We start from the raw sequence: 15,589 nt of genomic DNA, 5'->3' as shown, positions 1-15,589 counted from the left end.
CAATGAAGTTTAATTGATTCTATCAAATAAATCAGTGGGACATCTCAATGGAGTCTCTAAAATTGAAGTATAATTTTTAAAGATTAAACTGTGTACCTCATACATATGTAAAATGAACATGTGTAACATATTTTATTTAATTTTATAATATGGAAACCATAAGATATTACAACTGATTCAAAAGGGAATTCAAAAAATGTGGCATTTATACACAATGGAGTATTACGCAGCACTAAAAAATGACAAAATCATGGAATTTGCAGGGAAATGGATGGCATTAGAGCAGATTTTGCTAAGCGAAGCTAGCCAATCCCTAAAAAACAAATGCCAAATGTCTTCTTTGATATAATGAGAGCAACTAAGAACAGAGCAGGGAGGAAGAGCAGGAGGAAAAGATTAACATTAAACAGAGACATGAGGTGGGAGGGAAAGGGAGAGAGAAGGGAAATTGCATGGAAATGGAAGGAGACCCTCATTGTTATACAAAATTACAAAAAAGAGGTTGTGAGGGGAAAGGGAAAAAAAAACAAGGAGAGAAATGAATTACAGTAGATGGGGTAGAGAGAGAAGATGGGAGGGGAGGGGAAGGGGGATAGTAGAGGATAGGAAACGTAGCAGAATACAACAGTTACTAATATGGCATTATGTAAAAATGTGGATGTGTAACCGATGTGATTCTGCAACCTGTATTTGGGGTAAAAATGGGAGTTCATAACCCACTTGAATCTAATGTATGAAATATGATATGTCAAGAGCTTTGTAATGTTTTGAACAACCAATAAAAAAAATTGTGCAGTGAAAAAAAAACAAAGAACACACACACAGGTAGTCAGAAATGCTGAAATAAAGTTACTAATAGATGCAAAACTGGTTGATACCCATGGTGTATTCAATTATATTCATCAGACAGTGTTCATTTGCATATTTCTTTGGCTAAACATTTAGTTCACTGTCATAGCTCAAGCTGCTGTAATAAAATACCATAAACTGGGTAATTTGAACAGCATATATTTATTTATTTCTCACAGTTTGTAGCATGGAAATTTGTAAATCAAGATGGCAATACAGTGGGTTCTGGTGAGGGTTCTCCTCCAGAGGTCAGCTGCAGACACCTGATTTCTCCTTATATCTTCATGTAGTAGAAAAAGAGCTAGCTAATTTTCTGGCCTCTTCTTCTGAGAGCTCTAATCCCATTTATGACGGTTCCACTCATGACCTTATTACCTCCCAAAGGCCCTATCATCACATTGGGATTAGGTTCTCAGCATATGAATTAGGAGGAGGGGGGTACATTTAGTCCATTACATTTACTATCAGTTTTCTACAGATAATTGCTGTAAAATAGCTCAAAGACAAACCAGAGATTGTATTGCACTGAATACCCAGCAATGTGTTTTGTTCGTTTCAAAGTCTTTACAACTTTTCTGACACTGATATTTGTCTTTACCAGAGTTGAAAAAAAAAAAAAGACCTTGCTCCTTCATCTATTTGTTTTTCTTCTTCTCATCTGATGCCAGGTTTCAGAATACCAAAATATTCTTGCTGCTTCAATAAGTAGACAAAAATTTAAGAACAATGGTGATCCTCAGTCTGTCTGTATCACTATATCTGGTAAATGCTTTCCCTATGCCACAGGAAAATGAAGCACTCCTTCCTGTTCTAAAAGATCTAAAAAGAGAATTTTTGAAAACAAGAATTTTTTTTCAAGAAAAATTATATACTCCTCCCATTCATTTAGTAAGCATCTGCTTTTCAAACTCTGTGTCATAAACTAAGGCCCTGCTGGAATAACCTCTACTTGTCTCAGCAGCTACAGCTTATGCCTCTGACCTACTCATTCACTGCTTCCAGTTGGCTTTTCAGTTCTAGACACACTTTTTACTGTTTTAGAAGCCTTCATATATATTTCCCTTACTCTAGATTTCTCTTTTGTCTACACATCACATGCCTGAATCCTTCTTATCCTTCAAGAATAGATAATATATTACCATCTCTTCTAAAATGGACTTTCCTTATTGTCCACCCCACCCCTTATTCACTATGCTAGCACCTGCTTATATCTTTCATAACATGTAAAAAAAATGGCAATTATTTTATTTGTTGGTTTACCTGATATTGTCTGTTTGCACCTAGTAAAATAGAATGACCTCTTTGTAGCAGGGATTGTGTCTGTTTTGTTTACTCTTAAATCCTCAGCACAGAATTCCTGATATTCAAAGAGCACTAAAATATGTTTGTTGAACTAATGAATGAGTGAAAGGTATGTGATATTCACTAGGGATACATTGATTTTATATATATAAACAATCATACACACACACACACACACACACTTAGAAAGGGTCCCTGGGCTCACAAACTTTGTAGTCCAATAAGGAACTATAAGCAAGAGCAGTAGAACTTACATGCACGATGTCAGAAGGCCATAGTGCTGTAACAGCACATGAGAAATACCCAGAGATTTTTTGTACCTGCTATGATAAAACAGAATATTTAGACCAACTTCATCTATAAAAGCTGTAGAAAACTTTTTAAAGAAGAAAAAAAGAAAAGGCAGGTGTCTGAAGAGAACAACTAAGATAGCAAGAATTCAAGACACCAAGATCTCAGAGAAAAATGAACCACTGAGAAATCAAACTGGAATTCTTTCACCTTATTTGTTTATTCATCTATTTATTTATTGACACTGGGGTTTGAACCTAGGGGTGCTTTACCACTGAGCTACATCACCAGCCCTTTTTATTTTTATTTTTTAATTTTTGTTTTGAGACAGGGTCTCACTAAATTGCTTAGGGCTTCAAACTTAGAATCCACCTGTCTTAGCTTCCTGAATCTCTGGGATTACAGGTGTGTGCCATTGTACCTGATCACCATATTTTCCCTCAAAGAATTTACTAATTTCCTAACCAGAGTGAGGTGGGAGGGAGGTAATGAAACAAGAAGCCAAGCATAAAAGAGTAGCTAAGAAGCTAATGAAATAAGTAGATTTTTTTTTCATCAGCCTAGGAGTTCAGAATCTGCCACAAACTTTGAGACTTAAATCAGTTTAAACCCTTGAAGGGTTTTGCTCTAGAAATAAGGACATATCAGAAATAAACTAGCCTTCACAGGGACTGAAATCTACCATCAAATTATCTCAGTACCTAATAAGATCAGTATAATTGGAGTTTACCTTAACTAACTGCCAGGATAAATTTTGAAGAAATGTATTATGATCCAGAGCCTCTTCAGATTTTTTATACATAATATTTGGGCTATAGTTTTTTTAATTACCAGACATTACCAGAGAAAGAACAAAATATCTAGAAATTAAGGGAAGAAAAAAATTTCTAGAATAGCCCTAAAAATGATCCCAATATTTATATTGTCTCACATGGACTTTAAATAAGTGTTGTATATTTACAAAAAATAACAATTTTTCATTTGGCTCTTATAAATAGATTTCACGAGAAAACAAATCTACTGAGAAGAACCAAATGAAATTTTTATTAAAAGAATATAAAATATGGAAAAGTACATAAAAGACATGTGGGGATATGGTAAAAAGGTCTAACATGTATAATTGAAGTTCAAGGAGTGGAGAAAGAAAGAGTCATATTTAAGAGATATTAGTAGTTTTCCAAAGATGATAAAAAGACAGTAAGCCAGAGTTTCAGGGATCTCTTCTAATCTCAAACAGGATAAATGCAAAGAAATTACACCTAGGTAATCATGGCAAAATTAATGAAAACCAACAACATAGAATGTTCCAGCAAAACCTATTGTGTTCAGAAGAACAAGAAAATAACAAATGATTTAAGCATAAATGATAGAACCCACAAAATAATGAACTGGCATTCTAAATTTCAGGAAACTGCCAATATGGAATTGTATATCCAGCAAAACATTATCTTCCAAAATGAAGATGAAATAAAAAAATTTTCAATCAAACAAAAATTGTTCAGATCTGTACTAGAATTTTTTAGGGAAAAGGATTCAGAATCTTGGAAATGCAAAAAGGATTAAGAAGCAAAATGTCTTGTGATATTTAAAATATTATAAATATATACGTAGACTATATATTGTCTGTATGTGTAGGAAATTATATAGAGTTAAAATATATAGACTTCAAATATGTAAAAACACACATACATAGCTTGTAAAACATTAAAAATTTCGGCAAGTTGGTAGACACTCTAATCCACTGAGAAGAGATTCAGTAATAGATCTAGAGGTTGCATTAATTAAGAGAAATTTTAAGGACTGTAAATTTTTTTTCTTTACAAAGCCAACTGCAGGGCAATGAGTGTTACCTTTCATTCCAAAGATCAGGTTTTATCAGATCACTCTAGGTTGTCATAACCACAGGGTGGTGTAGGTTTTTGTTAGCAGAATATCTGTTTCACAGTTTGCTTCTGTTTTTCATTTTAATTGACTTATTTAGATTTGGTAATCTGTGAGCAAATGTCCAAGTCTCTCTTCAAGGAAAGTATATTGTTTTAAGTCCACTAAGAAGAATAGAGGAGGGCTGGGGTTGTGGCTCAGCAGTGGAGCGCTTGCCTGGCACGTGCAAGGCCCTGAGTTCGTTCAATCCTCAGCACCAGGAAAAATAAATAAAATAAAGGTATTGTGTCCAACTACAACTAAATATATATATTTAAATATATTTAATATATATGTATATATGCATATATATATTTAAATATATTAAATATATATATATTTAAAAAGAATAATAGAGGGCTGGGGATATAACTCAGTTGGTAGAGTGCTTGCCTTGCATGCATAAGGCCCTGGGTTCAATCCCCAGCACCATAAATAAATAAATAAATATTTAAAAAAGAGGAAGAATAGAGTAGGACACATAGATTTGGCTTCCCTGCCTAGGTATAACTTCATAAGATATATTTGTTACATTCTCTCTCAGGCATAAAATTCTGTCTGAAATGAGACAATAATCTATCAAGTAAAGATATTATACTATTTTGCTATTTAGCTATTTTACTTATTATCTAGCTTCCTCAACTAGAATGTACTTTTTTTGAGAGAGAAAAAGAGAGACAGAGAGAGAGAGAATATGAATCTTTGTGTGTGTGTGTGTGTGTGTGTGTGTGTGTGTGTGTGTGTGGATGGACACAACACAATGCCTTTTTATTTTTATGTAGTGCTAAGAATTGAACCCGGGTCCTGCCCATCCTAGGCAAGCGCTCTACCGCTGAGCCATAATTCCAGCCCCTAGAATGTACTTTCTATGAAGTAGAGACATTTTCTCTTTTGTTCAAAAAGCTGTATCCTCATGCACCTATATTGGTACCAGCATTTACCAGACACTCAACAAGTATGTATTGAATGAATAAATGAACAAATAAGGAATAAAGTCATATTTGTTAAGTAAATCATCTTCATTAAAATAAAAAGATGTTTCTTTACAATCTTATAAATTCATTTTATCTTCATTAAAGTGTTGAAAATCTGTTTGAAATGTTTGAAAGTAAAGTGATTGTTTTTTGATGTTTGCAGGACTATCTCAAGCAGGTGCTGGACATTGATCTTCATGCTCAGATCCATTTTGGCAGGGTTTTTATGAAACCAGGGTATGAAAATAATCTTATCTCTTGGGTTGGTTGGGATTACTCTAACTGATCAAGTTTTAATTGCTTTCTTTTTACATTTTCTGTTATAAGTTAACTGTGCTAATAAAAGAAATAAGTGTAACTCCTATTTCAAATAAGTATTCATCTTCCTTATGAATCAGTGAATTTGGTATAAACAAAGCAAAGCAGGTTTTCCTTTTTAATTCACATGACCAGTTTATTCTTCCTCTTTTTCTTTCTCCCCAAACTACTTTATCTTCTTTTTTTTAAACAGTCTAGTATGAAACTTCTCAAATGTACATAAAAGAAGAAAGTACAATGAACCCCTCCCGTGTACCCATCACCCAGCTTCAGTACCTATCAATGTTTGTCTATAATTGTTTTATTAATCCCCCCTACCCTGCCTCTTTTTTTGGAGGGTGGGAGAGGGCTGGTAGACATCATGTCATTTTGGTATACATCTCAAATAATAACAACAATAGCATTCTCTTAGATAAACATAATATTTTAATAGCATCTAATATGCTTATCATATTCAAATTCCTCCCAGATGTCAAGAAAAAGAATGCCTTTTTATAATTGTTCCATTTGAATCAGGGTTCAAGTAAGTTCCACTCCTTGTATTTAGTTAAGTCTCTATTAAATGAGAATATTTACTCCTCTTTGACATTTTTCTCCCTTTTGGTTATGCCATTGAATTGTTAGAGAAACTGAATCACTTGTCCTGAGAATGGATTTGGCTAATTATATTCATGGGTTGAGTTTAAAATGTTCCTGTTTTCCCATATATTCTATAGATTGAAAGTTAGATCTAAAGATTTAATTAGATTTAGATCTAATTTCTTTATTCTTCACAAGAATACTTCATAAGTGGGATTTCACATTGTTTCTTGGGAGGAAAAAAAGTAACCACATACCAATATTTTCATATTTCCTAAAATCTAATAATACTCTAAGGAAGGGCAGGTGGAGGGAAGTTCTGTAGTTAATTGTAAGTCTTCAAAGAATGCCAAACATTGGTATTAGTGAAACATGAATAGCCATGTCTTCAAGCGTAGTCTGCCTGCTCAGAGCCCTGCTACTCAATGAACCTTTGATTCCCTCTTCAAAGACTTTGGCATATGGGTGAGCATTTCAGCACACCTCTGTGTTGTAAAGTGCAACAGTAATGATGCATTAGTTTAGAATGATATGTTGTCAAATGCCCTAAGAGAATGGAGTACTGGCTTCCCAGTTGTTTTCAGGGAGCTATGGGAAGCATCAATACATTCCCAAAGCCTTTTGAATGACAAGCCAGCCCTTCTAATATGCCTGATTTATTAGTACCTGGTTTCAATTCTAGGACAGAGATTAGGCTTTACCTCCATGATTTGGTCATTTTATATAAAGTTAAGATTATCACTAAAGCTTTTTCCACAGTTTGACGGAATTTATAATCTTAGCAGTATATTTCTGTACTGAATGTGCCCCAATGTGGCTATTGCTGACAGGGCCATTTTTTGTTCAAACTGTGGGATTTGTATCATTCTTATTAAGGATAATATTTTGTCATAAGCAAATATTGTTATGCTAGGTTTAGATAGTATTCCTTTAGATGGTATTAATTTGATTAGAAGAAAGAACACATCCCAAAAGCACGTCAATGTACTTTCCATTAATCTCAAAAACTGAATTAATTTTTCCTTTTGTGGCAGGAAGGAAGCTGACATAACTTGCCCTTACCTCTAGAGAATTATTTGCATAATATCTGTTATTTAAAATACAACACCCTATGGTGATAATTTTCACACTTTTTTTCAGTTTATTATTTACCACTTGCTTCTTCAGTTGCTAATGTTTATTCTCTCTAAACTCATTACTACTTTGGGACCTCGGTCATTGTATAAATGTTGTTACACTCTGATTTCAAGAGATCAAAACGAACAATAAGTGTTGAATTCCAAGAAAAAAAGGTTTCCAGAGTTTAAACAGAAATCTCACAGATTAGCAGTAAGACACTTGGGTTAATAATGCATGATAGCAAAATGTTTCCTTGTAAGTAGAATCTTTTTAAAGTGAGTACCTTTAGAGAAACCACGTTACCTATCATGACCTATTTGCAAGATGCAAAATTTAAGTGGCCTTATAATTAAAATTTACTTTACATACACTAGAAGCAAGAAGTATTTTGCATTCCTTTCTTACTCTTATTATCTGGGTGCTGGTTTGCTATAATAACGTGATTTAAGTTTAAGTGGGCTTCCTTTAATTAGTCAGAATTTTATACTTATACTTGTCTAGAGGTAAGATGAACTTAAAGGTAATTATTACTAGTAGAAGAAAAGGAAACATAAAAAGCTCAAATACAGTTTAGCTTTGTTCTTTTTAGTGCCTTCCAATATAATTATCTTTGTCATTTTAGAGACAAAGATACTCAGAAAAGCATTATTATCAACCAATCTACCAATCACTGATTTTATAGTCATCTATAGTGAGCATAGCTGTTATCAAGAATACATCTTGGAAATTATTTTCATCACACAGTAATAATCATTGCTAAGTTGCTTATCCATAAATCTATTATGACAATCTAATCTCATTTTTCTAAAACACAGCAAAGAATCAAGAAGTAAACAACAACAAAAAAAGTCTCAGAAGATCTAAATAGAGGTCACAAAGTTCATGTACTAACACTTCACAGAACATCCCACAAAGATTTATGAACCATAATGTTAAAACAACCTTGGTTCAGCTCTTTTATTTCCCAACTTAGTAGCTCAGTGATTTTTTGACCAAATTGTATAATCTCTCACTTTTTTACTCATCTATGAAATGGGATTATACTTGTCACCTCTTGGGATTATTGTGAGACTTATATAGTTGATGTTATACTTAGATATTATTTTAAAATAGTAATTTATATTATCACTATTATCATTCCAACAATGTAACTATTACTCCTTCTCTTTGACCTTTATTCCTGAAGCCAGCTTTAATGTTTGAAATAACAGTCTGGCATTAAGGGAAGACAGAAAAAAACGAGGGTAATAAAACAGAAATGAGAACCATAGAAACAACACTGTGCAGTTATGGTTTCTAGATGAAAATAGCCCGTAGTACCATTGTGAACTACCATGACTGTATTATATTATCTGATAAATAGATTATACTAATGATAGCTATAAATGATCAAAAATGCCAGTATCACCACATTTTTAAAAAAATTTTTAATATCTTTTTTATTTTTTAATGTGGTGCTGAGGATCAAACCCAGGGCCTTGCACATGCTAGGCAAGTGCTCTACCACTGAGCCACAACCCCAGCCCCACCAGTGTCACCATATTTTTGCAGGAAGTAATAATGAGTAATTCAGTTTTGAATCATCAACCTATAAAAATAAAAATAATTTGTGTGCTTAAAAGGATAAAATTTTATCCATATGGAAATTTCAGCCTTCTCTAGGGATTCTGTATTGATTAGTTTTCAGTAATATAAAGAAGATTATAGCAAAAATTTCACATAAGGATAATTAATTTTTAAAAAATCACTGATATCAACTGCCTACTTCCTCCATGCCACTCACCCCTCATGAACTCCCTATGATAAGAGTTAGAGTCAGAATATTGAGGAAGTATAATTTGATAATATTTTTAGTTTATTGTTTTAATTCTGTTCTAGCCATGGTATTTTATTTACTTAGATGTTTCAAAAGCTCCTTTGAGGGTTGGGGTTGTGGCTCAGTGGTAGAGCGCTTGCCTAGCACATGCAAGGCCCTAGGTTCAATCCTCAGCACCACATAAAAATAAATAAATAAAATAAATGTATTATGTCCAACTACAACTAAAAAATAAATATTTTAAGAAAAAACTCCTTTGATAGGAAGGAGGTTTATGTATACTGGTGAATATAATTTTAAAAGGATAAGAAATGTTCACTTTCAACAATCAGCAGTTAGACATAGCAGGCTATATTCTGATAAAAAGAATGATTGTTGTAAATATCCAGCAAAAATGGTATAGATATTGTTGACTACAACGGTGGAGAAATAGACGCTTTGGTATTTGAAATATATTTCTATGGACTGTCAAGAAGAAAAGAATATGAATTTCAGAAAACCAAGAAGTTTGGTTATTTGAAAACAAAAGATGCTAAAAAAATTTTATTTAAATACTACTGAAATACTTCAGAGTATATAGATTTACAAGTAAGTCAACAGAAAAGTGTTTTTACATGATAAGTGATCTGTATGGGTAGTCACATAACAGAAAAACTGAGCACTTAATTTACTGTCATGTTATTTAGCAGTCACTAACAAGTATAACTCTTTTTTACTCTAGCCTGCCAACAACATTTGCAACTTTGGATATTGATGGTGTAAGAAAAATTATTTTTGCACTACCAGGTAAGAATCATTGAAATTATTCTCTGTTTTTTCTGAAAAAATAACCAAAATGTTTTTGGACTTCTCATTTGACGAGTCCCCAATCAGATCACTCAAAGTGGAATCTAAAAGTCCTAGATTCAAGTCTCAGCTTTACTAACTAAAAATTGCTTACCTTCTCTGAGGCTGTTCATGTATAAAATGAAACTAATGTCCACATCACAGGATGGTATGAAAGTCTAACTAGAGAGTATCTTCCAAAGCACATTCCAGACCCTAAGATGATAATCAAGTATTAGCTATCACTAAATCTTTTCAAGGCACCTGCCTTTTACAGAACATTTGTCAAAATTAACAGTTGAATCACCTCTCACAACTATAAGCATTTTGCTTAATTCACTTGTGCAAATACTAAATTAAGAAATACAAAGCCAGGGCTGGGGTTATGTCATAGAGCACTTGCCTAGCATGCAGGAGAAAAATAAACAAATAAAAATAAAACAGCCTCTGGCCCTTGCCAGACTTGGGGTGGTTTGGAAAGAGGAGGAATGGGAAAGAGAGGAGGGACTACTGATACTGTGACATCTCAGCCAGATCCCTCACATTTTCAGTCTGACAACATTACCATCACCACTCTTACTCCCATGTGAGTAGAACCTCACAAGTTCAGATTGTAGAAAAAGAAAAGTGATTCAGCTTACATGCACTTTCAAAATCAATTTTTTAAGTATTTTTTCACCATATATCTATGGCAAGAAACTCCATAGGACCTTTAATGTTCCCTTGACTTCTCTGAAAAACCACTAGATAAAAGAAATGGATTCCTCTTCCAAGTTACATTTTGCCTTGAAGAGAATATTTGCTTTGTCTACAGAAGTCTTGACTTAACCTACAGAGCATCAGTGATAGTATAATAATGTTATTTTGGGAAACTTTTTTTAGCATTACTAATAAAAGTGTTGATGATCTGCCAAATAAATAAATAAACCCTATCTTCAAATTGCTACTTAAATTTTCTCTGCCTAACCAGAATGAACCAAAAGAGGGCAGCAGCAACTCAAATGTTTGGATTCCAGAAACAGCAAAGTTGTTCAGTTTACAAACAAGACTTTCCAAAAAAAAATTTTTTTTACAGGGCTGGAGATAGAACTCTGGGCCTCATGCATGCTAGGCAAGCACTCTAACACTAAGCTATACATATAGCCCCCCTGAGGATTTTCAATTTCTAAAGTATACTTCTACTTTCCTTGAGGACATATATTTAAAGATCACTAATCTTAACACATTTTAAACAATTTAAAAGTTTTGCATATTTTTAAATATTTTTCTTTAGTTGTAGATGGACACAATGACTTTATTTTATTTATTTATTTTTATGTGGTCCTGAGATCGAACACAGTGCTTCACACGAACTAGGTATGCACTCTACCACTGAGCCATAATCCCAGCCCTAAAAGTTTTGCATATTTACTTACTTTTTTTAAAAATATTTTTTTTAGTTGTTGGACACAATACCTTTATTTTATGTGTTGCTGAGGGTCAAACCCGGTGCCTCACATGTGCAAGGCTCACGCTCTACTCCTGAGCCACAACTCTAGCTCCCTATTTTTTAACTTCTTAAAATTATATAGTAACACATATTTCCTACCAAAAAAATAGAAAATACAGATAAGCAAAGAAATGTTATTCATAATCCTCATCCACCCAGAAATAACCATTATTTATAACTTTTTATTCTTTTTCCTTCTAGTTCTTTTTCTTGTAAAGAGCAATTACTTTCTTAACAGTAATTGTATATAAAGTAGTATTGTGGGAATTTTATAATCATTGGTGATGTATTTTTGAGGCAATTGGTAAAGTAATGTATTCTCCTTAAAAATCTGCTTTTCTAGCCATGTGTGGTGATGCATACCTATAGTCTTAGCTACTGCTGAGACTGAGGGGAAGGATTGTAGTTTGAGGACAATTTGGGCAAGTTAGCAAGATCCTGTTTCAAATTTTAAAAGGGGTTGGAGATGTAGCTCAGTGGTGGAGTGCTTACGTAGCGTGTATGAAACACTGGGTTCACCATCCTCTTCCCAGGTTCTGTTCTGTTGGGCAACTCATTTTTTATTTGATATTAGTATCCCTCATCACTTTCTGCTACTTAAAAATAAGTCCTTTCTTAACCAATTTTTGTAAGTAAAAGATAATTGAAATTACGATTTTATATAATAATAGGCTAAATTGATGTCATTTTTTAAATTTAAAGACATTTCTAGGTAGAGATGATTACAGGTAAATTTCCTTATGCTTATCTATATTTTTTAATTTTTTGGTACCAGGCTTATGTTACTACAGTAATTTTTCATATTTAAGTCATATTTACAAAACACTGTTACTATAGTAATTTTAAAATCTTAAAGGTTTATTTTAACTGCTTTAAAACTTACCAAGATAAGGGGCTGCCGCTCAATAGTAGAGCATGTGCTTCACATACACAAAGTCTTGGTTGGGTTCAATCCCCAGCACAAAAAAAAAAAAGAATTATCAAGATTAGTAAGTAGTAATGGCTTTCAATTCATGGCTTTCAGGAAAGTAGAAATAAGTAGTGTCAAAGAGCTTCTGGGTATCAGAATTCATTTTACTGGAAGACCCAAATGTTTATACCTTCCATGATATTTGGTTGACTATACCTTTATTTGGTCATCCTGTTGGGTTCCAAGTGTTTCAGAAGAGGAAGACTAGTGGTTAGTCACATGTCATTATTTGGCAAAATTTTATGGTAGGTGCTATAAATAACTGTTTGGTTGACTTTCAGGGAATCCTGTATCAGCCGTGGTCACCTGTAATCTCTTTGTTGTGCCTGCACTGAGAAAGATGCAAGGCATCTTGGATCCTCGGCCAACCATCATCAAAGCCAGGGTAATGTCTTCTAATGATCAGAAACCAACATGGAAGTCTGATGACCAGTTAAGAATAGGGTTTTCTAACTGCTCAGAATAAGCATCTAGGATTTTATAGTAATCTTGTAGGCAAATGTAATATTCACCCCTTCAAGTTAGAAAATGGAGAAGAAAGGGTTGCATTTATTACCCTCCTACATGGCTTCTGAAGTGAATTATTTTCTTCAGCTAGACATCCATAAAGGAGTCCAGAGAGAAAGACTTAAAACTTTTGAGTGGATACTTAAGAACAAGACAAGCAATACAATGCAGCTAACATAGCCCTAACACTAGACCTATATGGAATGAGAGATAAGAATTCTTTTTCTAATATAAACCACAGAGAATGGCAGTTAATCTACTTTTTCAGTGATGTCATTGATAAATTTCAAACAGTTCAGGAAAAAAAAAACAATCAAAGAGGGGCTGGGGTTGTAGCTCAGTGGTAGAGCACTTGCCTAGCATATGTGAGGCACTGGGTTCAATCCTCAGCACCACATAAAAATAAATAAATAGGCCAGGCACAGTGGTGCACTCTTGTGATCCCAGCAATTTGGGAGGCTGAGGCAGAAGGATTGTGAGTTCAGAACCAGCCTCAGCAAAAGCGAAGCACTAAGCAACTCAGTGAGACCCTGTCTCTAAATAAAATATGAAATAGGGTTGGTGATGTGGCTCAGTGGTCGAGTGCCCCTGAGTTCAATACCTGGTGATCCATAAATAAATAAATAAATAGGTATTTTGTCCAGCAAAACCTAAAAATGTCTTTAAATTTAAAAAAAAAATAAAAAACAATCATAAAACTAAAAAGCGATCCTAGTGCTTCAAGAGGAAAAGGTGATGATATTGTTTAGAAAAGGACTATTAAGACTGAGGAAGTATAGTAAAAGTTACTTGGAAATTAGAGTCTTTCTCCAGCAACACCACTCAATTTAACTTACTACTCAACTAATTGTACACTTTCTATATTACTGATGAACAACTTTCTTGGTAATTTAAACTATAGTTCCAAAACATTACTTTTCAAGAGTTCTGAAATAACTGGGTATGGTGGTGCACACCAAGGTGCTGTAATCCCAGAAACTTGGGAGGCTGAGCTAGGAGGATTGCAAGTTCAAGGCCAGCCTCAGCAATTTAAGAGACCCTAAAGCAACTCAGCAAGACCCTGTTTCAAAATTAACACTTGATTAAAAAAGGTTTAGGGATGTGACTCAGTGGTAAATTGCCCCTGGGTTAAATGTCCAGTACCCCCCCCCCCCCAAAAAAAAGTTGAAAGAACTTCAGGTATGACCGAGTGTTATGATTAGCTGAAAGAACATAAAGCATATAAGAGGAAGAGGAAATAAAATATTACTCTAATAATACATAGGACAAAACACTAAGAAAATTTAGGCTTTAGATATTCTTATAATTGACTTTCTAAATACTGAGATTTTGTGGATGGACAGATAGAAAAATCTCTTTTCCTTAAAATTTCATTAAAGAATCAGCTGGATTTTTTTATAATCATGTGAAGTATTGGTCTTATTTGACATTAAACAGCAGAAGAAAAAAAAGCCATCATTGAACAAAAAGTATTCCAATCAAGTCAAAAAGTCAGAGTCTTAAAGCTTCGATTTAGACATCCAAACTGGTAATAATGAATTCACTATTTTCATATTTACAACACTAAGAAAATAAGAAAAATCTATATTGATATAAGAAAGAGAGTAAAGCAGCTTAAGATGGCTTCTCTTTGACTCTGCAAAACTCTTTTGAATCCTTTTATTTATTTCTCATTTTAACCTCCACCATCTCCTCCTTAAAGCCTACATATGGCAGCCATTCATTCTGACAGCAATGATGAGTTTGTGTTCTATAATCAAACTGATGCTTGATATATTGTTCACATGCTGCACATTTCCTGTCAATTCAGGGAACTGAGAACTGGTCCAAGAATTAGATGCCTTTTTTCCATGGAACTGCCAGCATCGTCATCAGTACACTTGGCTATTTGTCCTTTTTGTTTGTAACAAAAAATAACCCCCCACATCTTCACTGACATGACTGCCACTTTAGTGCAAAATTCTATTCACTTCCTTGAAGCATAATAAATCACTATGTCTCTTTTCCAATGCAAGATACAACTTAGAGTCAGGCTCTGTGGTGAAACACCTATAATCCCAGTGGCACAAGAGGCTGAGGCAGGAGGATCATAAATTCAAAGCCAGCCTCAGCAACTTAGGGAGGCCCTTAGAAACTGAGCAAGACTCTGTCTCTATAAATAAAGTATAAAAAGGGGCTGGGGATATTGCTCAATGGTTAAGCACCTCTGGGTTCAATCCCTGGTACAAAAAAAAAAAAAAAAGATACAGTTTACAGACACTACATAAATATTGCTGTCCAAAATAGATGCCACAGTCATTTATTGCTTTGTCTTGCTGCCTTGGGGAAGTGGGATAGATGTTAATGCTGGTTTTGCTCATACTCTGCTAGACTCTGTTGTCACCATCCTATGAGTAGGGCAATGTTGCAAGTTATAGTTCAGATTTGAGGTATCCCCCCAAAGCTCCTGTGTTAATGAGGGAATGTTCAGATGTAAATGATTAGATTACAAGAGCTGTAACCTAATCAGTGAATTTTTCCATTTAATGGATTAATATTTTGAATTAACTAATTGGGTAGTAACTGTAGGCAGGTGAATATGGCTAAAGGAAGCAGGTCACTGGGGGCATGCCTTTGAGGTTTATATTTTG

General features: G+C 34.0%; 1 protein-coding gene across 5 annotated transcripts in view; it reads left to right on the top strand.

The window, feature by feature from the left end:
• The window catches only part of Gphn (gephyrin), a 623,546-nt gene that overhangs the window by 596,896 nt on the left and 11,061 nt on the right, over nucleotides 1–15,589 (top strand). For all 5 annotated transcript variants that reach the window (XM_027929749.3, XM_071607954.1, XM_071607955.1 and 2 more), the window contains 3 exons: nucleotides 5,500–5,573; nucleotides 9,890–9,954; nucleotides 12,734–12,837. In XM_027929749.3, coding sequence (XP_027785550.1) covers nucleotides 5,500–5,573; nucleotides 9,890–9,954; nucleotides 12,734–12,837 — 243 coding nt within the window. The remainder of the gene's footprint in view (nucleotides 1–5,499; nucleotides 5,574–9,889; nucleotides 9,955–12,733; nucleotides 12,838–15,589) is intronic.

This window comes from Marmota flaviventris, chromosome 2 (genome assembly GCF_047511675.1).
Source record: "Marmota flaviventris isolate mMarFla1 chromosome 2, mMarFla1.hap1, whole genome shotgun sequence".
Lineage (NCBI taxonomy): Eukaryota > Metazoa > Chordata > Mammalia > Rodentia > Sciuridae > Marmota > Marmota flaviventris.
This window is presented reverse-complemented; position numbering and strand designations above follow the sequence as displayed.